This window comes from Ictalurus punctatus, chromosome 25 (genome assembly GCF_001660625.3).
Source record: "Ictalurus punctatus breed USDA103 chromosome 25, Coco_2.0, whole genome shotgun sequence".
NCBI classification, from domain to species: Eukaryota; Metazoa; Chordata; class Actinopteri; order Siluriformes; family Ictaluridae; genus Ictalurus; species Ictalurus punctatus.
Window position 1 is genome coordinate 1,297,386 of NC_030440.2, and position 22,523 is coordinate 1,319,908.

General features: G+C 43.0%; 1 protein-coding gene across 5 annotated transcripts in view; it reads right to left on the bottom strand.

The window, feature by feature from the left end:
* Nucleotides 1-22,523, bottom strand: part of ryr3 (ryanodine receptor 3) — a 98,733-nt gene that overhangs the window by 1,821 nt on the left and 74,389 nt on the right. For 3 of the 5 annotated variants that reach the window (XM_017456154.3, XM_017456152.3, XM_017456155.3), the window contains 35 exons: nt 22,159-22,476; nt 20,869-21,109; nt 20,676-20,763; nt 20,481-20,573; nt 18,850-19,020; nt 18,166-18,225; nt 17,943-18,077; nt 17,654-17,766; nt 15,727-15,823; nt 12,733-12,845; nt 12,575-12,626; nt 12,393-12,449; nt 11,812-11,911; nt 11,641-11,720; nt 11,467-11,543; nt 11,296-11,369; nt 7,984-8,001; nt 7,067-7,147; nt 6,704-6,792; nt 6,476-6,604; nt 6,188-6,292; nt 5,978-6,059; nt 4,592-5,886; nt 4,146-4,183; nt 3,862-4,030; nt 3,634-3,720; nt 3,332-3,526; nt 3,104-3,234; nt 2,961-3,003; nt 2,733-2,860; nt 2,580-2,640; nt 1,737-1,883; nt 1,504-1,638; nt 1,160-1,316; nt 846-910 (listed from right to left, as the gene is read on the bottom strand). In XM_017456154.3, the coding sequence (XP_017311643.1) occupies nt 846-910; nt 1,160-1,316; nt 1,504-1,638; nt 1,737-1,883; nt 2,580-2,640; nt 2,733-2,860; nt 2,961-3,003; nt 3,104-3,234; nt 3,332-3,526; nt 3,634-3,720; nt 3,862-4,030; nt 4,146-4,183; nt 4,592-5,886; nt 5,978-6,059; nt 6,188-6,292; nt 6,476-6,604; nt 6,704-6,792; nt 7,067-7,147; nt 7,984-8,001; nt 11,296-11,369; nt 11,467-11,543; nt 11,641-11,720; nt 11,812-11,911; nt 12,393-12,449; nt 12,575-12,626; nt 12,733-12,845; nt 15,727-15,823; nt 17,654-17,766; nt 17,943-18,077; nt 18,166-18,225; nt 18,850-19,020; nt 20,481-20,573; nt 20,676-20,763; nt 20,869-21,109; nt 22,159-22,476 (5,024 nt within the window). The remainder of the gene's footprint in view (nt 1-845; nt 911-1,159; nt 1,317-1,503; nt 1,639-1,736; nt 1,884-2,579; nt 2,641-2,732; nt 2,861-2,960; nt 3,004-3,103; nt 3,235-3,331; nt 3,527-3,633; nt 3,721-3,861; nt 4,031-4,145; nt 4,184-4,591; nt 5,887-5,977; nt 6,060-6,187; nt 6,293-6,475; nt 6,605-6,703; nt 6,793-7,066; nt 7,148-7,983; nt 8,002-11,295; nt 11,370-11,466; nt 11,544-11,640; nt 11,721-11,811; nt 11,912-12,392; nt 12,450-12,574; nt 12,627-12,732; nt 12,846-15,726; nt 15,824-17,653; nt 17,767-17,942; nt 18,078-18,165; nt 18,226-18,849; nt 19,021-20,480; nt 20,574-20,675; nt 20,764-20,868; nt 21,110-22,158; nt 22,477-22,523) is intronic. The other 2 variants (XM_017456156.3, XM_017456153.3) reach the window with 1 other exon arrangement.

Sequence of the window (22,523 nt, forward strand, 5' to 3'; positions counted from 1 at the left end):
TTACACACTGACGACGTTTACACGGACAGCAGTAATCTGATTACTGACCTTATTCTGAATAAGACGTATAATATTCTGATGAAGGTGTTTACATGAGTCGCTTTTAGAGTACTCCTGTCGTGTTCAGGTTTGACGTGTTATAGAACACAGATGGATTAACGGTACACGTCATTACGCCGTCCGACGTCCCTCCAGAATTTCACGTATCGACGTACAGTCGGTCTTTGTTATGGGACCGTGTACAGTTTCGGGTGTTTTTATTTTAAATTTTCCGAGCGCTTCAGGTGCAGTTAATTATTTGTCGTGCTGTACGTGCTAACAGACGACGGCGTCCCAAACCGCGTACTTACCGTCTATATAGTAGCTGAGATACACGTATTTCGCCTACTGTATAGTAGGTAAGTACGCGGTTTGGGACGCTGCCGTGTGTGTGTACGTGTCCTGTCGCACAATGCGGTGAAAACTCTCACACGACGTTAATAGTGTGATTAAGGCGTGTACGTGTCTGTAACGCACGTCGATAACGCGACTAAAACAGGAACACTCCACACGTCTTAATTCCATGTGTGTTTACTTCGAGTGTGACTTTAATCGGATTAAGAGCGTCGATAATCTCTGTTCACATGCTAGTTTCTTAATCAGAGACGATGGTCTTAATCGGGTTAATATCGGATTATCGTCGTCCGTGGAAACGCACTGACGGTGTGTAATCAGTCCCTGTATAAGCTGTTCTACTGTAGGATCAGTAATGTATCAGAATGAGCACATAATATAAACAGAACTATCGTCAGATCCATGCTGGTATGTAAAATGAATCAACACCTAAGAAACCACAAAGCACTCACCTCCATGTCCTCCTTCACTTGTTCCTGCTGATCTCTCAACTCACCAAACGCATCAATGATCAAACCTAGTTGAAAAAGTAAAGCGAATAGCAATAACAAGGCATCCGCTTCCGATGCAAAGAGCTATAAGTCTCAGCAACACCAAGCGGTGTTTAAATTGAGATTTGTCCTCAGACCAATCCTATGGATTCTCCAAAGTTCCATGATGTATAGAAATTAGACAGTAGGATGCATGCATCTGGGCTATTGCGATTTCTTAGTAGATAGGCTCCGCCCATAACAAACAAACTCTTTCAAGTGTCACTTGCACTTACCTTGAATGATGGCCAACAAGATAACAATGACAAAGAAGAAGAAAGTAATGTCAAAGAGGATGCGGTAAAGCTCATAAGGGTCGCCGGCTGGGTCCTCAATCTCATCACCGATGCCTCCACCAGCTCTCACACCCACATACATGTGGAACAGGTAGCACTGAGAGGAAAAAGGAACTTCATTCATTTAACGAATTAGCTAATGGCGCTTAAATCAATACCACGTTACCGACCCTGAATTTCATATTTAATTTCCTCTCCAGAAATAGAAGTATACCCAATGACTTTTTCTGGGTAATAATCATTTGCTGCCAGATGCAAAAGAAAGCATCCGAGCCTTAACTCACAGTCATCATATCATCACACTTCATGTCCGGTGCATCATCATCCTCGCTCTTGTTGTAGAACTTGCGGAAGAAGTTGAACGCCACAACAGTGTACAAGTAAACCACGACGGCGAGCAGGCCCACGGTCAACACCAACTGTTTAAATAAGGAGCACAATTGTGTCAGTTTCAGGTTCTCACACACGCTGCTTTTCAAGGCTGAATTGCATGCGCCCCCTGGTGGTAGAGACTTGCCTGTTTTCCATTGTGAGTTACAGAGGATAGGATGGTTCTCAAGGTCTTGAAGCCCATAGCAATATCCAGCAAGTGAGCAGCAAAGAAGAAGTTGTTGTAATGGCCCAGAATAGACATGGTGGTGTACCAGATCAGGTACAGGAAAGACTGCATCAGAAGAAACAAAAGGTTTTCTGGTGATCGTACACTTACCGACCATGTGTACACCTCACATTCGTGCAGTTTTACAATCGGCTATTCTTGTTGGTTTTGGTGCCAGACAGGCTGGTTTGAGTATTTCAGAACCTTTCAGATCTCCTAGGAGATTGCATGGTCTTTATCCAGTATCCACTTACCCAGTTTCAGTGAGTCTGTACCCACTGTAGCTTCAGAGTCCTGTTCCTGACAGGAGAGGAAGCCCATCCACCTCAAGCTATGGAATGTGAGATGCTTTTCTGCTCAGCACAGTTATAAAGAGTGGTTATATAGGTACTACAGTCTTCCAGTCAGCTTAAACAAGATGTTTCCGTCTGCAGGACCACCACTCACTGGATGTCTTTCGCATCATTCTGTGTAAAAGCTATACTGTTGTTTGTGAAAATCCCCTGAGACCAATGTTTCTGAAATATTCAAATCAGCCCATCTGGCACCAACAACCAAGTCATGGTCAGTCACTGAGATCACACTTTCCCCATTCTGGTGTTTAACGTGAACATTAACCCAAGCTCTTGACCTGTATCGGCGTGATTTTATGCATTATTGCTGCTGCCAGACGATTGGCTGATTGGATAACTGCATAAATGAGCAGGTGTATGTGTGTTCCATGAGTGTATAAGTCTTAGGCTATTGTGGTGTTTTACATACATTGTCAGTTAGGACAACTCCCATTTTCCAAATGTGGTACTTCGTGTCAATAGAGCTCAACCTGCAATTGAAATGGAGAACAGTGTCGCAAAAAAAGCTGTCTAGACCTTCTTGAGTTGTACATTTTACTCTGTGTATTTGATTCGAACTCACCAGGACAACAGCGAAGCCTCTTTCACCACAGCTTCCTCTGTGGGATCAAAGTCGAGCGCACTCTTATCCAGACCGAGGAGTTCGGCAATACGCTCCGCTCCATACAAATCTCCGTATTTATTAATGACCTGGAGATGCGAGTTACAGCAGGAGTCAGAGGACAAACAAACAAACTCATCATGCGAGCGGAGATCTATTTACTTCATCTGAAGATTATCAGTGCCATACCTTCCTCTTGACAAATTTGTCCCAGTAATTATTAGGGAACGATCTGAAAGAAAATGGATTAATTTGTAAAGAAAAAAAAAAAAAAAAAACCAACACAAAAAACTCATACTGTTCATTTGAAAGTGTTTTTAAATGGACCCTACGGAGTGGCGATAACCAAACGATCCCATTGACCCTTGATGTCATCATCAGACGGCTGCTCAGTGATGTACAAGCCATCAAACTCAAGCTTCCTTGCGATCTCCTTCTCTCGCTTAAACACCACCAAAGGGACCTACAACAACAACATGACACATTGGGGTTTTTTTCAGTATTTGACTAGATTATCTCCTTAGATGTTAGGTGGTCTTGTGAAGAAAGAAATGACTTACCTTGAGGCAGTAATATCCCACCACACAAAGGAGAGAAATAACTGTATGCAGTATAGCCAAGAAAGTCAGAGTTGGAGCCATATATCCAGTGCTCTCCTGAAGTACATAGAATTCTATATCATCATCATCATCATCATCATCACCACCGCCACCCCAGGACTCCTCCTCTTCCTCGTCGTCAGCTTCACCGGTCACCTACAGGAAACCCCATCACAAATCCCATTAATAATGTTTGAAGTGAATTAGTGATGCAACGTTCATCACTACAGAAATACATCAAATACAATATAGAAAAACCAAACCTTGTAGAAGAGCAGGATGAAGTTGATTGCGAACGCCACAAACAACGCCAGCATCCTGAGGTTGTAGAAATTACGAGCCAAATAGTTCTGCAAAGTAAAAATGAAGAACGTAATGAATATTGAACCGTTCGGTTTTAGCAACAAACGGTACGTTCTGAATCTTTACACACTACCGGTTGTAAAGATCCGGATGCAGTTCATTTAAACGCCTTATATTAAATCACTTACAAGCATCTTGGTCTTGTAGACTTCGAGGCCAGCAAAGAAGGCGGCCATTAACGCCGGAGGTTCCTCCTTGGTTGGTCCACGTCGTTTTCTTGGCGCCGGAATCTCCTCCACTACTGGCTCCTCGGGCTTTTCCTCTTTGGCCTTATCTTCTTTTTCATGATTCTCTGTGCTGTGATTTCAAAAGATCCATGCGTATTTAAAGTTAGTTTGACGTTGTTTACAGAACCTTGCAAAAAAAAAAAAAAAAAAAGGCTCACAAATACAGTACGTCTTTTAAGACTTACTCGGCTTTCTCAGGTTCGAACTCCTCCGCCGCAGCTTTCTGTGTAACGCACAAAACAATACTTTTTTTGGTTTACTTCAACTTGACCCCGGGAGTGAGTGTAATGTGCTGTAATGTGATCCCGAGCCACCACAACCCTGACCGGGATAAAGCAGTTACTGAAGATGAATAAAAGAAGGAAGGAATCTGTACATGAACTCGCTCATGCCCGTGTCTGGTCAGAGTCACGGTATCTGACGTAACAATGTAATGCCATTCTCACCCCAAGAGCAGCCCTAATTACACTCTCTTAGACTTCCAGACACACCGTCAGGTTCAAACTCATCATCTCTCAACTACAGGGCAAACATTTTACCATTTCACACAATTTTTTAAAAATAAATAAATAAATATTTTTAAACAGAATGTGAAAATGACAACAATAACATCTCTCGAGGAAATGCACACCTGCCGCTTCTTCTTTTCAACGCGAGGGCTGGCTTCTGTCATAATCTCCGAGACATCCCCAAGTCCAGGCTCATGTCCATGCTTTCCCTCTCGCTTAGTCGGTGGACTTATGAGATCTATGATGGCATCGGCTTCCAGTTTGTCCACCGTGCCAACCATCTGTACCATTTCTGTAGATACCACTATTTCGCCATTCTCTGCTTTCTCTGGCTCCATGACATCGCCATGAATTCCAAACTGAGTGGGATCTGGCATGTTGCCCAAGATGTCAGTCACCTTCATGTTTTTAGCTCCTTCAACAAGGCCGCCGCCAAACATTGAGGACCAGATTATATGAAAGAATCCAAAGATCAGGCTAAAAATGCCTTTAAAGAAGCCAGTGAAAAGCATCCAGAAGAACAAAAAGAACCCTGTGATCATTTCCTTAATAGTCAGTTTCTTAAACTTCTTGAACTGTTTACGCATGTTCTTGAGGGTCAGCGTTTGACGGAACTGGGATATTTTATTCTTCAGAGAGTTGCAGGCAACAGTGAAAGCTGAAGCAGACTCAAGGGACTGATCTTCCTCTTCGGACAGATCCTCCAACAGACTGTGCGGTTCCTCCTCCTCTTCGGGGCGTTCTACAGCCCCAGGCTCAGATATCTGGGAAGCCAGCTGCATCTCAAAAATGGTGTCTTCACAGAAGTTTACAAACAGCTCCATCTTCTCACTTTCACTGCCTTCGTTGACCATGTCAAAGATGAACTGCCGCTTGGACTCCTTCACCTGAGGCTTCTCCCACTGCTCTCTGCTAGATTGACTGATCTCAAAGTAGACACGTTCGATCCGCTTGGCACCTCCCATGATCTCGATGCGGCCCAGGTAGGGCTCGAAATAACCGAGCACGCTCTCAGCCAGGTCCAGGAAGGTGGCGAGGCGTGAATCGTGGGGCATGTGCTCGGACAGATTGGTGAGCAGTACAGCCACGTTGAAGCTAATATCCTTCGCCGGCTCATGGAAGCGTTCCACAAATTCCATGTAGTTAAACATGTCGTTTTCATCGGCCTCGGCACAAGACAGAAGAAACTCGATCTCGGATTGCGTGTACTGCTTTTGGCTCTCCATTGACTTCTGGAACTCCTTTTTAGAGATGATTCCTTTCCCTTCAGGGTCGTATTCTTTAAAGTTATCAGAGGTGGTAAGATCCTTCAGCTTGAGGAACATATCGAAGAATTTGAGGATCATTTCAACATTACTCGAAGACTCCACCAACGTGTCGACCATCTGCTTCCCGATTGTGCCGTTCACCACATTACCTGTCAAGAATTTCAACACTCGTTATATATATGCGCACCCGTTGTGTTCGCTAAATCTCGTTTCATCGCAGAGAAACGAAAAAGTGCCTACCCTCCAGTAGAGATAACATCATGACCACCATATCCTTCTGCAAATCCATCAACTCTTTCAGCAGCTCAATCTGGCTAGAGTCCTGCACAAAGCCAAGATGAAAGTTTGTCGCCAGCATGAAAAACTGCTCAGTACTCACTAAGTGTAGAAATTCATAACGCCTGTCGAGTGTACTGGACCACTGTACACAGAGTGGATGTGTGGGATTACCTGTGATAGTTTCATCTGCATGTTGGCAAAGACGTGCAGGAATCCAACCACGGCGTCCCACAGCCTGCTGTGAGCCAGACTCTGCTGGTTCCCAATACAAGGACCCTGAAAAGGACAGAACGATTACCACCCACAATGCCACACGACGCGCGTTATACTTGACCAGTCGAAGAGCTGTGTTTGCTAGACAGAAATTACGCCACTTTTAATTTGAAGCGTACCCAGCTAGCAATTTTCAACACCCTCTTAAGTCTCTACCAAGCACCCTTGCAGCTGATTGGCGAATACCTGAATGTACTCAGTGAGCGAATTGAAGATCTGTTTCGCTACTGCCAACGCTCTGGAGAAGTTCAGCTGTCCGTGCTCGTCGATGATATCTTTTCCAGAGTAATACCAGTAGAAATCACTTATGGATTCCTGGAAACCAAGACATTTTGTATTGTATCAGTACAGTACTGAGATGCTATTGGGTTTAGCTCTCTCTCTTTTTTTTTTATATCCATATGTGCCTGTTACCTGCAAACGTAAGAGATAGTCCACTGTGCTAATAATGATGTTGACTGTGGTCGTATTTCCTGTTTGAGTTCGCAGGAAGTTTTGGAAATCTGTCGAGCGTTTAAAGAACAACAATGAGGCATTCCGATGGAGGGTCTTTCTCACGAAGACGCAGCCGAGCAGATTTGAACAGAAAAAGGTCTCGCAGGACATTGCACCATTGTGTAATAGTGCCGTAATTTTCTCAAATTGAAACTGAAGCAATCGTTTGATTTAAAAAAATTTTTTAAAAATGATAGAGAGAGAGAGAGAGAGAGAGAGAGAGAGAGGACACATGACTGTAATAAATCCCAGCATTAAATAAATACATTGCAAGACTCTTACCATCATTGTGGCCCTCACATAACAGCTGCAAAAACCTAAACAAATCCTTTGTAAATTCATCATTTTGTAGTACTTTGGAACCTTGAAAGATGGAAAACAAAAGATGGAGATAGTTACTGAATGCTGCGCTGAACGCTAATATCGTTCAACATGAGTGTCAGGCAAGCGTGATCAATTGCTTCACTAGAACCTCACAGCCCCAAAATAAGGAAATCTAGATCGCAGGCTTGCAGCTGCATCCAAAGAGCTGACGAGAGAAAGAACTGCTTGGAGATTAATACGCACAACTGATGGAGTTTTCTAAAAGCTGGGGTTAGCAAGGGTTCTTTCACGAGTATCGCGCAGTGTACGTACATGTATAATACTGTAAAATGGTGGACCGATATCTAAAGAAATATTACAGCAATATGCATTCCTTTCATTAATGGCACCGAGATGCCAAATTCAGAAGGAACGGCGTTGATACAGCACACTGCGTCATATTTGTGAAAGTAGACACAAAACCAGCTGTGTGAAATAGGCCCCAGATTCACAGCTTATAAAAAGCTCACTGTTCATTTCCTAACTTTGGACTGAATTTGACCTGGAATAGAATAGAGCATTAATCTAAGCGAATGCCGTGTGACTTGGTAACGTTAACCAGGCTGGACTCGGCCAATGAACACATTTTAGTTTAGTACCAAGATAAAGCTATATAGTTATATATATATATATATATATATATATATATATATAGCCTGGTACTTTGGCTTCATTCTGTATGTTATCATGCATGAATCTCTGCAGGAGAGTTTAACACAGCACATCCAGGTCAATGGAGGTAAAAGGTCAAGAAAATATGGGTTTGTTTGTTTGTTGTTTTTTATACATGCAAAGTGAGAGCAAAGCGAAATGAGGAGTAGCTAAACTGTATTTACCCCGCTCACTCACGTTGACTGCCATCCAAGAATATAAAAATGATAGAAGACACACAAAGAAAGCAGACATAAGCAAAGGAGAAGACACTGAAATTTAGACAAAAATGAGAGAATGTGAGAGTTTAATCAAGGAACATGCAGTTACGGTTAGATTGGGAGGAGATTAGAGATGTGTTGGATGGAAAGCTGGTCAGATAAATTGCTTATAGCAGCACAGAGCAGTTCAGCACATAATGATTCGTTAAGTTAGTTTTGTTGGAGAATTGGTTTAGTTGATTTAGTGACGAGTAAAATAAGTCTGTGTAGCGTACAGTAAGGGAGAGCTTTTATTTATAATATATAGTTATAGTCTGTAGAAGTCATATTTATATCAATTAATAGCCATGCCTTTGTTGTTTTCCTAACAAACTCGTGCCCGTCGTATTTAATGCAATTTATTGTGTCATGAAGAACCCTTATACATCATTGCATTTGGTATATTAAATATATTTTAGATATACATCGTATTCATATACATGTAAGATATAGAAATGTCAGGAGCTTTCCTGAGTTCCTGGTTCTAATCTGTCTTTTAATTAGAATAAATCAGTGTGCAATTTTTGTGTGTTAGAAATTGTTAGAAATAATTTAAAAAAAAAAAAAAAAAAAAATGATCATGGGAAAAGAAAATACAACCCCGATTCCAAAAAAGTTGGGACGCTGTGTGAAATGTGAATAAGAACAGAATGCAGTGATCTGCAAATCTCAGAAACACCTACGTTATTCACAGCAGAACATAGAAACATGTCGGATGTTTAAACTGAGGAGACGTACCATTTTAAGCAAAAAATTTTGAATCCGATGGCCGCGACACGTCTCAAAAAAGTTGGGACGGGAGCAACAAAAGGCTGGAAAATGAAGCGTTGGTAAAAAAAAAAAAAAGAAACAGCCGGTAAATTAATTCACCTAATTAGTTGCAAAACGTTTCTTCCAGCTGTTTCCGTTTCCATTGACATTTTACACAGCGTCCCAACTGTTTTGGAATTGGGGTGGTACTTTATCATATGATGTTCTTGAGTTGCTAGAAGCCACACTGACAATCCTGTAGAATTTCACAATCAGTGCTGTGTCAGAAGTGTTGCATCGGAATCGGTGGGAAATTTGTATGTAGGTGTCACACACCTCTCTTATATACGTCAAGAAATCACCACGCCTCGACGAGAAATCTGACTGCACAGTGACGGGCAGGAGCCGGCAGCCAATCAGTAAACAGGGAGAGTGATTGTGTAAACAAACGGAGGTAAGAGAGTGACTCTGATATTGTAATATGAGAGGAAACTGCTTTCAGAACTGATGGGGGTTTGGCATGTCTTTTTTTATTAATCTAACACAAGGTGCTGATGAATATTTTTGTATATTCGTATTGCAGATATATCAAGCGGTAGTCAGTGATTCGAGCCCTCAACTGGCATGATTTTTGTGTGTTTGTTTTCTCTCCTGAAAATCTGAAAACATCTCCTGGTCTGGGTTTTAGCGAACATCCTAACCTCTGGCTCATGGCAATCTTTTATGACAGGCTGGAGAACAAAATACACGTCGATCACAACTTGAGTAAAACAGTGGAAACTACCAGGCATAGGGCTTCATTCCGTACGCTACATAAAGTAGAGATCAATAGTGTCTCCAGTAAAGCTCTTACATTCACGCTGTGGTATGGTGCATGCAGCGCGCTGTGAGATTATAGCAGAGCAACCATTTCCCCTTCAACCAGACCTTACATTTTAGCTAGCTAGCTAATATCATGTGACTACTTCAATCTGTAGCTAATGTTTACCGTACCACCGAATGAGCACAGACACGCCACAGCGTCGGTGATGCACGACCACTGCCGCTCGATCAGACGGTCACAGTAAGAGAGAACTGAATGACGGCTGCTAAAAGACACAGTCTTGAGAGGTCTCGTGCTTTCATCTGGAACACGGTAACCGTGCACATCACACTGATGTGAATAATTAAGCAGCATGCCTAATTACACTTGGTGTGCAATGTACAGTAGGCAGAGGACTTAGTGTGCATAATGGAACATAATGGCTTTGAATTCTCTTTTAAAGTGCATTACTTAGCTCTCTCAGACGCTCATATTAACCCGTGCTGTGGAGAACACCGCATCGCATCCTGCAGGAATTTGATGCAAGGAGACGCTTATTGAGAAACATCTTCCGGTAGACCTTCATGCATGTTAGAATGGGCATTGTTACCAGTGGCGGTTTGTCCATAGGGGCAGGTGGGGTATAAATCTCAGCCTTTCGACAAATACTAACCTTCATAAAGTCCACATTCATAACCCTATACAGTTTAAACTCTGCTGAAGAGCTCTTACTGCACCATTTGGCTTGGTAGAGTTATTATTGCAATGAATGGTCAAAAATTGGAGCTACAACAAGCACTAAGAGAGGCCTACTGGGGCAGGAATCACTCCGGCCGTGGTCACGGTCCCTCTTTGAACATTTTGTTTACGAGTGGGGGAGGGGTCGCACGCAGCTGCACGCAGTTCATGCTAGTACCACCCCTTGTCGCACACCGTGACAACGGCAACAGGAACCGACTCCGCTGTGTTGAAAACGACTGAAATTCTTTTTCACCGATATATCGGAAGGCTATCAAAATGCACATCTCTTTAGTTCAGTGTTCAGTCCTTTCAGCTGATTAGAAAGGATGTAATGAAGATTAAACGACACCCGTTATCTGGCTAAATAGGTCGTTAATGTATAATTGCACCGACATCTGCATTTAATAAAGCAGTGATCAAATCATCTGCAAAGCTCCGAAGCCCATGAGGGAAATTAAACAGTAAGGTGGCATTCGTTGCATCCGAGACGTTCAGTCCGAAGGTATCGTTTGTGTTTTTGTTTGGCTATGTGACTGTAATGGGGCACTGGCTTTCAGACCAGACTACATCTTTCTATTCCATTGTTGAAATTGGTGTACATAATGAATTCGTCTGTGCAAGTTCTTGTCATATCAATCGCCTATGATGGGGTTACTCTAAAGATTCATTAGATAGTAGCGTATAACACAAGTCAAGTATGACAGACTCTCAAATTAATTTTATTAGACGTTGACGTTATTAAATGTCGTCCTGCCCCAGTAATATCTACAGTCACGAGTCGCACCCGCTCGATATGATCTGATTTCAGTCAATCTGGCACCCTAAATACGTCGAGATTGGTCAACGTATTTACGTAGCAGAACACTGACGACCGACTAAATAGGCAAAAGCAGCGCAATTGTGCATCCGAAAATAATCGAGCGGGCTAAATCGCATCGACTTACCCGAACCTTCCTCGGTTACCATTCCAAGACTTTCTGCCTTCTTTTGTCTCTCGAATGCGTTCAGATCCAGTACACTGAAGAATGCAATACGATAAACGGCGTGCGATCAGAAACAAGGCGAATCGACTGGGAAGTTAAATTGAGTAAGGCGGGTTCGTAAATCTTACACACCTGCAAGACTGCATGAGTCCGGATAAACTTTTGAAAAACCCAGCATCTCTTTTGTCTTTCAGGTAGTCCAGCATTTTCTAAAAGACACACACATCGTACACGTAAGTGAGGAGTTAAACAGTCTGACGCGATTATTTTCGTAAGAGTTTCGCCCTCAATACCGATGTGTTGTACCTGCTGAACAACTACATTGCCTCCATTGAGAATAGAGATCCCCAGTTTCAGCGTGAAGGTCACCATGGGGCCAAGTCGTCCTGAAACAGAACAGCGAGTCTGCATTGTTTATATGTACTCATCCTAAATGTGAATACAGGAACGCAAATAGATAAAGACAGGTTTATTTACCTTTGCTGGCACTGATCATCTGGAGCACCATCTCGGCCGCTCCTCGAGCGTGCAGCCTGGCCTGCTGATACAGAATTTTCTGCTTCTCCATCTCCTTCTCCTGCGATTGTAAACATGCATGCACAGTTCAGACCTCTACAACTACTACCAGTTCAGCTACTGATTATTCATATGTTCCTAGGCTGTTGGAAGAAACAACAGTAAATCATCACGGCACGGACCCTGCAGGCATGTAAGTATGTAAGCAGTTATCATTCCTGCTCAACTACATGTTTCACCATAAACAAGCTAATGTCTGTTCAATGATAAATAATAATAATTATTATTGATTCTGTAACTCTTAACAGTCTTGATGAAGTGTTAGCTTGTCCCCAAGCAAATCTGACCCACGTTCGACAGGTGTTCGTTTCAAGCTCTGTTAAGTATGTTGCTAAAGCTAGGACTTTAATCACTCTAGACAGCAGAGAAATAGGATTTCAAAGACGCGCCATCCGTGTATAATCTCTCCGACAGGGACTCGTTACGTCCGTGTCTTTTTGCGCTGTTTGCATAAATAACGGAATACGACCTCACGTGTATACCTCGAACGTCTTTTCTTTTCCTTCCTCCTCCTCCTCTTCTTCATCCTCAGCACAGCTCTGTAAAGCAACCATGTCACTTCATCACTGCCGTGTTCGGCCGTCACTCACGTGTACCGTTCGGTGAAAATCTCTCTCTCAGCGTAAATATAGTCATCGATTTGACGACACAATGTCCGACATACCTTTGCCATCATATCCGCGTATGCGATATACAAGGGATCTACTTCCAGGACACTGGAGAATAGAGATGAACGTTATTTTTTTTTCGTATTACTTTCATTCAGTCATACTTGTTTAAATAGGATATTAAGAGTTCCTGTGTATGCATGTGGAGGCGGACCTTCTTTCCGTCAGGGCGTTATGACTGAAGTGGAGGATGAGCTGGTTAAGAGGGTCCGGCTGAACCTCGGCCTCTGCTTCCTCCTCTTCCTTTTCCGCAGCCATGGGGGTTTTCTGCAGGCACAGCCAGACAAGTCACGCAAGCCTTCAGCCCACATTTCACACAAGCACACTCTCATCCTTCACTAACGACAACACTTAAGACACTTTCATTTCTCTCTTACAACAGTCTCTCACTCAGACACCGTGAGAAACCACTGACTCACTCGCTATACTGTCACGGAGCAAATCCGTAGGCTTAAGCTTTGAATACAAACACACAAAGACAAAGAGCACATTCTATCATATTTCAGCACACTGGCTTCCTCAAACAAAACAAACGAGACATTTTTTTAAAATTTAATTTATAAGTCAGACCGTCTGAGCAATTGACTGGATACTTTTCGACTATTCAATTGAAACAAGGCGCTCGCTCTCTACAGTCACTGCACTCACTATACTCATGCTTTCTGTCACTCTTCAAGTGAGACCAGCTTGTTCACACGTAACTCACATGCAGGTTTATTTCCACTTTCACATGATGGCACAATGAAATGTTATTTAAGATAGTGTCTCTCATCCCTGGACCTACGGAAAGGTAAGACGTACTTATAGTACACGTCGGTTTCAATTCCAAAATGAATAATTATAGAGTCATTTTGATGTGCCGGATTACAGGACCCGTTTTAGACCTGGTCACTTCATGTGTCTTGAATATCAGGATTGTATTAAAACGGCTTTAAATCCACAGCAAAAAAAAAAAAACCTCCTGGAAGTCCATTATGTCATTCTGCATGTAATCAATGATTCTCCATGTTGCATAAAACTGGAAATGCGTATAGGGTTCTAAATCTTATACAGGAATAAACGACCAGGTCTAAATAGGGTCCGAATCTAGTTTTGTGTAGCCCTAAGGCCAGAGCTGAGAAGCACTTGTTTAGGTGACATGCCAGAAAAGAGCGTGGTCATTGCCTGATGTGATGCTCCGGGACTGTATCCAGAGGACGATACCATAACGGTATCAATGACCAGCTCGTGAAAGACATGCATCATTGTGTGCTCATACATGAATGGAAATGGCAGTGCAGTGCGTGTTCAGTGAAGCGTCGTGATTAACGGAAAATCAATCCGGTGTTTTTTTTTGATTAAAATTAAACCATTTTGCTGACGCGCATTTTAAATAATAGTAGTCTGTACTCACAAAGGCTGTTATTGAGCTGTTTGGGTAATGCTCGAGCTTCTGTATGGCTTAATACCTCTAAATACTATTATCATGCCTGTTTTACGTCGAGTGCCCTAGCTCTAGAGCTAGTTTATGAATAAGAACCAAGTTTAAAGGAATACTCCAGCTTTTTCCCCAAAAAATTTCTATCCACTGCATCTGTAGTGTATGTTGGATCACCACTGACGTTCATTTCGACTCCTGCAGTGAGAAAAGAACAAATAAAACAAGAAAAAACCTCAACTCCAGGGCTACTTGTCGAAGTCTAGTAGTAAACAACTATGTAACAGTTGAAAGTCATGAGAGACTTTCTTACTAAAGCATGTCCGCCTCACACCTCCAGGGTCGGGGGTTCGATTCCCACCGTGGCCCTGTGTGTGTGTGCGGAGTTTGCGTGTTCTCCCCGTGCTGCGGGGGTTTCCTCCGGGTACTCCGGTTTCCTCCTCCAGTCCAAACACACGCATGGTAGGCTGATTGGCGTGTCTAAAGTGTCCGTAGTGTATGAATGTGTGTGTGAGTGTGTGTGTGATTGTGCCCTGTGATGTATTGGCACCCTGTCCAGGGTGTACCCCGCCTTGTGCCCCATGCTCCCTGGGATACGCTCCAGGTTCCCCCGTGACCCTGAAAAGGATAAAGCGGTATAGAAGATGGATGGATGGGACAAAACAGTTCTGGATACGCACACATTCAGGCAGAAACCAATGACTTTGACAGATTTTTTCTTGAGTAGACGTGCCTGAGTCAGGCTTTTCCAAAGCATCTAGACCACTACATTTAAATACGAGCACTTCCTATTAAGAGTGGGGGGAAAAAAATCAGGATATAAAAAGCATCTTTTTTTCCTTTTGTGTGCATCATAAAAGCAAGAGACTATTTAAAAATAAAAACAAAACACTAATGCTTTCTGTTCATTTGATGTGCTCTCATTTAAAAAAAAAAACAATCAATTGTTCACGTTTTGAAGGATGCGTTGAGCTAGCACTCGTCTCGTCCACTTACAACTGCACTGCTTCTTAATAAACAAAACAATAGCAAAACATGTTCGAATCAGAATAACTCGACTCTGAATAACACTTAGTTTAAAATAACCCGACAGATTCGTGTACATTCTCAGCAGTAATACCCGTTTCACATAAACATTCGATCACGACCCTGAAAAACAGCCCTTGGACTTCCATTATAAGTGCATTTTGAACAATTTTCCATTCTATTTTTCAATACAGGAAAACAGGTCAAAACTTCTCGTCAGTGGTATTCACGGGTACACCGCAGCTACCGTAGATAGAGCGTGAAAATGCTAGACTATTCCTTTAACACTTGTGGGACATTTATAGCGACTGTACTGCCTGCACCTACACAGAGACATGATTTTCTAGATGAGGTGAACATGCCACCGACTCTCACAACTTACAGTACGAGACTTACGAAAGGAAAGACGACACCCAAACAGAGAGGCAGAGTGTCACAGGGCAGACCTGCCCCTCTTACCACTGCTATGCTGAGATACAATGCTCTACGTGGCCTCAGGCTCAGCCCAAACTCATGCAGGGCCTGTCGGCTGCGCACACAACCAGCTGAGCCAAACACGGGCCAGGACGAAGACGTGAGGCGAGCAGAGACGCGCTGCCGCATTTCAGCGGGCAAGGTGCTGGCCGCGGGGCAAACAGTGAGAGAGAAGGCACCAACGGGCACACACGGCACACAGGGCAGCACCAAGGCTGGCCTAGTACTTACTGCCAGGTCCTGCACTAGTTTCTCCTCAAAGGAGTACTCCTCTGCTACTATCCAAAGTTTCTGATAGCCCATGAGGAAGAGGTTAATAGAGCGATGCCTGAAGATTCAGGGGGGAGAGGGAGGTTAGGAAGGATAGAGGCAGGGGAAAAAGGAAGGGGGAAAACGGGACGAGGAAAAGGGATGCATTCTGGAAGGGAGTGAAAAAGATGTACAGCCCATGACCTCATCTGATTGGCCACCTCAATAACTGAGTGAGGTACACCTAGGAAATCAGCAAAGTTCAAATGTTAAGGGATTGAAAATTAGTCAAGGATTTTTTTTTATTATTATTATTATTTTTTGGGGGGGTTTCTGACCCAGTCTTACATTTAATCGCAACAAGCTGCTTTGCCTAAATACTCACCATATCAAATGTTTGGACAGCAGATTACGCTCCCATGTTAATGATTTTATTAAATGTGACGATAAAAAGGACAGCACTGGAAGGTGACCATTCAGAATTGCAGTAAAAATCGAATGCTTGTGCTTAGTCCTTAGGTTGGAAAATGGACTGAAGGTAGATGTTTGAATCATGAGGTCTTTCAGGCTCACTTTACCGTTAGCATGGAGAACAGACCGTCAAAGCTGGAGGTTTGGTACAACTTTTCCAGCCAAACGTACCCATAGCCATTCAGGAAGTAATTATTATTTTTGAATCTAAAGTGTATTATAGAAACAACAAAGAGGAGACATGTTTTAGCGCTAATAGGACAGGTGTATGGAATGGCCTATAGTGAAATACTGCACATTTCACGTTGTCAGACAGGTCATTCCATCTCAGGTGGTCCAAAACGGGTTGTTTGACCATTTTTGATTTTCCAAAAAACATTTTTTTTACTGATTACCTCTATGTATATGCATTGCAAAACCCCCATTTAAAACAAAACAAAAAAAAATGACTTGGTTTAACTACGACGGCCATCTTTGTGCCATGGAACACAACAAATTTTGGTTACACAGATGTTTATGGAATCCTCAGTATCTCGGCTCGGTGATGGTCCAAGCTGCTTGGAACAAAAACTGATCTCTAGAAGACATTACAAGGTACATGAACATATACTTACGTACGTAAACCTTTGGCGCGTTCTTGTTCCTTAGACTTTGAACCTAGGTGCAAATGTAATGCTCAAGATTGCTCACAGTTCCACATTCAGGGTTCGTTTATAATGGGAAGGGTTCGAGCCTCAGTCTTAGGGTGCACCTAGGGAAGTACAGTGTGTATGCAGAACATGTCATGTTTGAGACTTCCCCCATTAAAATAAAAATTAAGAAAGGTCTCAAACCTGAACTGTTGTGCATACACACTATACTATAAAATTAAGACGGAGACTCGAACAGTTCCGATTATCCATCGACCCGAAAAGTGGAACTGGGAGCCATCTTCAGCATTACATTTGGACTCAAGTTCTAAGTCTCGGGAACAAGAATGTGCTAAATGTTTACACAAAGATGGCCATCGTAGTTAAACCAAGTAAAATAATGTTTATTTATTTATTTATTTATTTATTTATTTATTTATTTTAAACCTAGTGGTTTTGCAATGCCAATACCTATAGGTGATCACTCAAAAAATATATAATTAAATTAAAAACGGTCAAGCAACCAACTTTACAATGATTGGATCAATTGAGTTGGACTGACCCAGACAGGAAGTTAAAACATAACAGGCTTTGGAATAAGAAAGAGGACTAGGAATAACAAGAGCAAATATAACAATTCAGCATTTATTCTAAAGTAAACAGGTGATGAAGGGTAAGCCACACGGGTCAACATCAAGAAAGCTTATAGCATGTAAATCCACCTCGACAGGCTATGCCTAGAACATGACACATCACACATCTCTTATGACGTTGAACAGTTTCATGAAGAAAGTTCCGTCAGCACTCACCTAGGTAGGTTGTAAAGAGGTGCCATGCGGAAACAGGCAACCACAGCACGCTTGCGCTGTTTGGACAGCTGCTTCTGCCATGTCAGTTTTTTACACCTAAGAGGCTGCTCCACCTGAGGGGTAGATTATCTTAGAGTCCAGTGTGAAGACTGAAGGCGAGTTACAGTTTTACTGATCGGCATTGGGGACCAAGCTAATCGAGTGATCAGTAATGGAACACGTTTGAGGCTTTATGTATTCAGGAAAGATGGTAATATTTGCTGTAGTGGAAGTACGCGGCGCCTCTAACCTGATCAAGATGGAAGACGGCGGCTGAGATGCCTTGGATTTTCTCGATAATGTGGTCAGTATTTAGAGGCTCCTCGCTCTTCACCTCCACATCCTTATAGAGGTTTAGCTGCCACTGCACTGCCGGGTCCTCCGTCTGCAGCATGGATAGACGGCTTCTTTAATCAACTAATGCCATTAGCATTTGTACGTCGTTATCATATCACTGATTATGTGTAACTTGCCTTCTCTTGGAGATGTAGGTTCTGTCTAAGGTGATCCTTCACCTCGTCGTCGGTGTCTTTCTGTAAAAGCCAACACACTCATGAAACGGCTTCTAAGACGTCTCCGGTAGAGTTATAACGAGCTGTGCTGTCGGTTCAGCGGCAGGGCGTTTCGACCTGTCACCACCCTGAAGTTGATTCATTTCCAATAACAGCACATGCAATTTGCCAATGAATAGAATTTTTATTCAACACGTCACGCTCTTCAACCGTTTATAGTTACACTGACGCTCATGAAACATTTACGAGAAGTTAGCTATCATTCACATCACAGCAGCGACACACGCCCATTCCTTCATCAGCCTCTCACCAGCAGCTTGACCTGTTACCAAGCAACCGCAACATTTCACAATATCAACAACAGTATCCTCTTCGTTGTTAAATATCAGTGCATGTGTATATTTAATCTGAGATTATGTGGATCATCTGCCAAACGACCCCCTGTGAATGAGCTGTAGGAATATAGAAATGATCACGCGTTAAACTGAACATTGATATAAACCTGTAGCCACCACTGCCGGAGCGGCTGTTCTAGAAAATTTATCAACACCTTCTGACCAATCAGATTCAAGGATTCTAAATCGCTCAATTCAGTTAGTGTACTAAGATATCGTGGTCTGAAAGTACAATGAACGCCATGCTCACCAGACTGTAGCGGATCTTGGCCAGAGAGATGAGCTCCTGGTCTCCAGCTGTGCACATGTTGAGGCCAATAGGCAGCAGTTTCTTGTGAGCTGCCACAATTAAAGATGTCTGAATAGAGTACAATTCTCTTTTTCTCTTCTTCCCTCTCCTCTCCTGGTCCTGGCCTCCTGACTGCAAAACATCACCCAAACACAGCATGCTTTTCTTTCTTAGGGGATACTGTTACTGGGTTCATTTACTTTCAGTTTCACCTGCATGGCATGAGGACGTACACTTCATCTGGCACTCTGTTCCGTTTGATGGTTTTTAGCATCAGGTTTGTTAACGGGATCATATTGACATTTTACATGGGTTTTAATCGATGAAAAAGGAAGCTACGTGTATGGGTCACATGATATTGAAAGTACATTTCATTTGACATCTTTACACGCGCAAGAGCAAAGACTACTCGTATTTAAAAATATGAGAACGCATGACACACTTTATACAAAATTTGCGACGGTCGCTTGTTTAATACCAAACGTGCCTTCACTTCAGCACTACTTCCTCTTCCCTTTCGCACTGATATGATATGCAATGATAAACGGTTGTTGTTTATTGCAGCTCTCCACAATGAGAGCTCATCGTGGAAACGCACATCGCCGTAATGATGAAATTACAAATAATCGTGCAGCCCTGGACTCATAAATCGGGTCGTTTACGAGTCATTTAGCACCAGGTTCGACACGAACTTGCGGTACGCAATCGGAGAGGGTGCGGAGATCATCCGGCCCGGCTACCCCGGACCAACCGGAGATCCGTGGCGATGCGGTATCGTGACTCGGAGGCATTCAGTCATAATCCCACAGATGGTAGCTTCGCACCAGTGAATCCTCGGCCGAGCACACGCACCAAATGTCTGAACCTGCGGCTCCTCTCGTACCGAGCAGGATTACTACTGCGACAACACGTCATCGGTACGGTAAAAACTGACCTCTCACACGACGGTCTAAACCCAGTACATAACACCGGAAGCGTGAAGCAATAAAATACTGCACTTCTGGGCAATGTAGAGCAACAAATCTTTTTTTCAGATCCTCAGAGAGTTCTTTGCCATGAGGTGCCATGTTGAACTTCCAGTGACCAGTATGAGGGAGTGTGAGAGCGATGACACCAAATTTAACACACCTGCTCCCCATTCACACCTGAGACCTTGTAGCACTAACAAGTCACATGACACCGGGGAGGGAAAATGACTAACTGGGCCCAATTTGGACATTTTCACTTAGGGGTGTACTCACTTTTGTTGCCAGCGGTTTAGACATTAACGGCTGTGTGTTGATTTATTTTGAGGGGACGGCAAATTTACACTGTTACACAAGCTGTACACTCACTACTTTACACTGTAGCACAGTGTCATTTCTTCAGTGTCGTCACATGAAAAGACATCATCAAATATTTACACAAATGTGAGGGGTGCACTCACTTTTGTGAGATACTGTATATAAAACCGAATTACCGTTTCAGATTGATCAGCACTGTTCTTTGGAAACTTTGACATAAAGAATGCAAGCAAATATTTATAGGGAATTCTCTTAAAGGCGAGTAAAAATCTTTATCAAGACGACTGGATGAATTTGTCGTCATCTTACCTTCGACATCTTGGTCTTGCTGTCTCCGGTGAGGAAGGCAAGGTTGTTGATTTCATTTTGCACCACAAAGTTTTGCTCTTCCCTTTTGAAATTCTGTTTGTAAAAAGCAGACGATGTTGTGAAAATATGTAGATGACCATTTATTTATTTATTTATTTATTTTTAAATCCGTCAGAACTCATATTAAGAGCTTACATGAGATTTACACCAGAGTATGAAAATCTCCGACACCATTTTGAAGAGTTCTGTTGAATCCGCATTTGGTTTCTTCAGCCATTTGGACCTGGGTAGAGGAGAAGATTTAGCCCTAGCATGAATTTATTGAATTTTTTTTTATTTTTATCTTGTGGGATGTGTGTTCGATTCAGTGCTCAGTCAGCGATGATACCTGTTGTTGTCCACGTAGCGGATGAGCATGGGGTAAAACGCGTACAGGTCCCTACAGAGCACAGCAAACTCATCCAGGATCTGCAGCTCGGCCTCCTGGGTATCGGCCCTGCTTTCAGCCCTTATCATCTCCTCCTCAGCCACAACCTTCACCGTCTTCTTCTTCAGCTTCTCCAGGGTGGGGAGGAAGTGAGTCCGTAAGAGGTCTGCTCCTGCCTTGCTAATGATTGGTTGTGTGTACACTGTATGGAAACAAAATTCCACAATTCCATCTTCACAGAACCTGTTCCTGCACACTGCAGCATTATGAAACTCAAAATTCAAAACGTTTAAACGTGTTCTTGACGTCGAGGCCATCACTGTGTATATGCATGTGATAGTAGCAAAGATGTGTTCTTTTCACTACTTTGCTGCATCGTTCGCTGGAAAAGAATCTTGAAAACTTCACATCTGGCCACTTGAGAGTAGTGAAGTAAATTAAGTACTTAGGGCAGAAACATCCATCCATCCATTCATCCATCCATCTTCTGTACCACTTATCCTACACAGTGTCACAGGGGAGCCTGGAGCCTATCCCAGGGGACTCAGGGCACGAGGCGGGGGACACCCTGGACGGGGTGCCAACCCACTGCAGGGTACAATTCACACACTCATTCACACACTACGGACAATTATGAGATGCTAATCAGCCTACACCACATAATTTGGACTGGGGGAGGAAGCTAGAGTACCCCAAAGCAGAGGGGAGAACATGCAAACTCAGGGCAGAGGTGGCTTGGCTTCCAAACCCCCAACCTCGGAGGTGCTGGAAAAACACAAACTACAGTTGGACACAAACTACAGTTCCAACATTGTTGGCTCTCATGAAGGAGTAACCCCAGTAACTGATCCTGAAGTCATTATTTCCTAGATGTGCATAAACTGAAGACTGTCCTTCAAGTCAGATTCGTATAAGCAGCCCTTCAGTAATACGGTCTCCATTTCATGCCCCTGGCATAGTGCCGCTACGGTCATTAAACTAGCCATCAAGCTAATCGACCAAAAAAAAAAAAAAAAAAGATTTTATGCAAATAACAATAATAAATAAAATTAAATTTAAAAAATAATTTGATGGACACACTGCAATGTGTTGATGCATTCACATGGTTTGCCTGCAGTTTTATGTCCCGTGAAATCCTATAAAAGGAAATTTTATTATAATATAAGCCACAAAAATCTTTTTAAGAAGCTCTAAAAGAGCATCTAAAATAATCTTTTAGATAATTGGGGTTTTTGGTGGAATCACACTCACCTGCAAGCCTCTTCATCCAGGAGGCTTCATCTATACCCAGGTTGTTGTTGAGGATCTTGAGGATGTTGCCCAGGATGAGGCTGAGGTGCTCAGAGGTGACGGTGGTACAGCAGCTCACGTGACTGGGGGAATTCTCTGGACCCTTTTCCCACCAGTAAGAAAGATAGTTACACAGCAAGGGCAAGATGACCTCGATGACATGCGGCATCTCCGTGTAGCGAGCCCCAGACTCCGAGATGTCATGAATGTCTTTCATCAGGCCGTCCAGACGTGGCATCTCGGGACACATTTCCTCTACGGTGTCAGGCATGCTCAGAACTACAAGCAGACGGGTCCAACATTATTATGCTAAGAACAACAGGAAG